The sequence below is a fragment of the Eimeria tenella genome, genomic scaffold (assembly GCF_000499545.2).
Source record: "Eimeria tenella Houghton genomic scaffold, Eth_scaff4180, whole genome shotgun sequence".
Classification (NCBI taxonomy): Eukaryota; Apicomplexa; class Conoidasida; order Eucoccidiorida; family Eimeriidae; genus Eimeria; species Eimeria tenella.
The window spans coordinates 1-1029 of NW_013545095.1; the positions used below are offsets into that span (position 1 = coordinate 1).

General features: G+C 59.8%; 1 protein-coding gene across 1 annotated transcript; it reads left to right on the plus strand.

Annotated features, from left to right (window-relative positions):
- Positions 1-230: 230 nt before the first annotated feature.
- Positions 231-974, plus strand: ETH_00036160 (uncharacterized protein; the record flags this gene model as incomplete). Its single annotated transcript, XM_013379929.1, has 2 exons — positions 231-495; positions 919-974. The coding sequence occupies 2 exons, from the start codon at positions 231-233 to the stop codon at positions 972-974; spliced, it is 321 nt and encodes a 106-aa protein (XP_013235383.1).
- Between the last annotated feature and the right edge of the window lie 55 nt (positions 975-1029).

Consider the following 1029-nt stretch of genomic DNA (forward strand, 5'->3'; position numbering starts at 1 on the left):
GCAGCGGCAGCAGCAGCAGCAGCAGCAGTAGCGGCAGCAGCAGCAGCAGCAGGGCTCACAGAGGTCCAATTCTTCTCCCAGTCGCGCCGTGGGTTTGGGATGACGACGAGTTTGCTGCTGCTGCTGCTGCTGGAGCAGACGCAGCAGCAGCTGCTGCTGCGAGTTTCCTTGACGCTGCTGCTGCTGCTGTGCGCGGGCAGCTGGTGCAGCAGCAGCAGCAGCAGCATCAGATGTGTTTGCAGCTGCAGCAGCTACGGGAAGCAGAAGCAGAACTCTCGTGGATTTGCCGCAGCAAGAAGAAGGAGCTGCTGCTGCTGCAGGAAGCAGCTGAGGGTGCAGCACTGGACTGCGGCAGCAGCAGCAGCAGCAGCAGCAAAAGTGGAAATGATGTCCCGGAGGATGCTGCTGCAGCTGCCTTGTGCCATGTAGAAGAGCTCCTGCTGCTGCTGCAGCAACAGCAGCGGCAGCGCGAGCAGCAGCTGCAGCAAATCAAGAGTGAGAAGCAGAGGCTGCTGCTGCTACTGCAGCAAGGAGGAGACAGAAGGCAGCAGCACGTTGCTGTTCTCTGCAAGGAGGTGCTCTTTCCTGTACGCAGTTCCACAGTTGTCCTTGCTGCTGCTGCTGCTGCTGCTGTTTGTGCTGCTGCTGCTGTTTATGCTGCTGCAAGGGCTTCTCCCAGCGGTACACGCGCTGCTGTTGCTGCTGCCAGTGCGGCTGTCACAGCTGCTGCACCACCTGCTGCTGCTGCTGTTGCTGCTGCTGCTGCTGCTTTGCCTAATTTGGTGTCGCTCGGTTTAGTTGCTGCTGCCCCCTTATCACGATCCATCTGCTGTTCATTCTCACGTGGTGTTTGTATGTGCTGCTGCTGCTGCTACTACTACTACTGCTGCTGCTGCTGCTGCTGCTGCTGCTGCGCAGGTCTTGTGTTTGGTGTCGGGCGTCTTCGCCACGGCCGCCTCGCCTCCAAGTGGTGACTCGCTCAACGTAAGCAGCAGCAGCAGCAGCAGCAGCAGCAGCAGCAGGAACAGG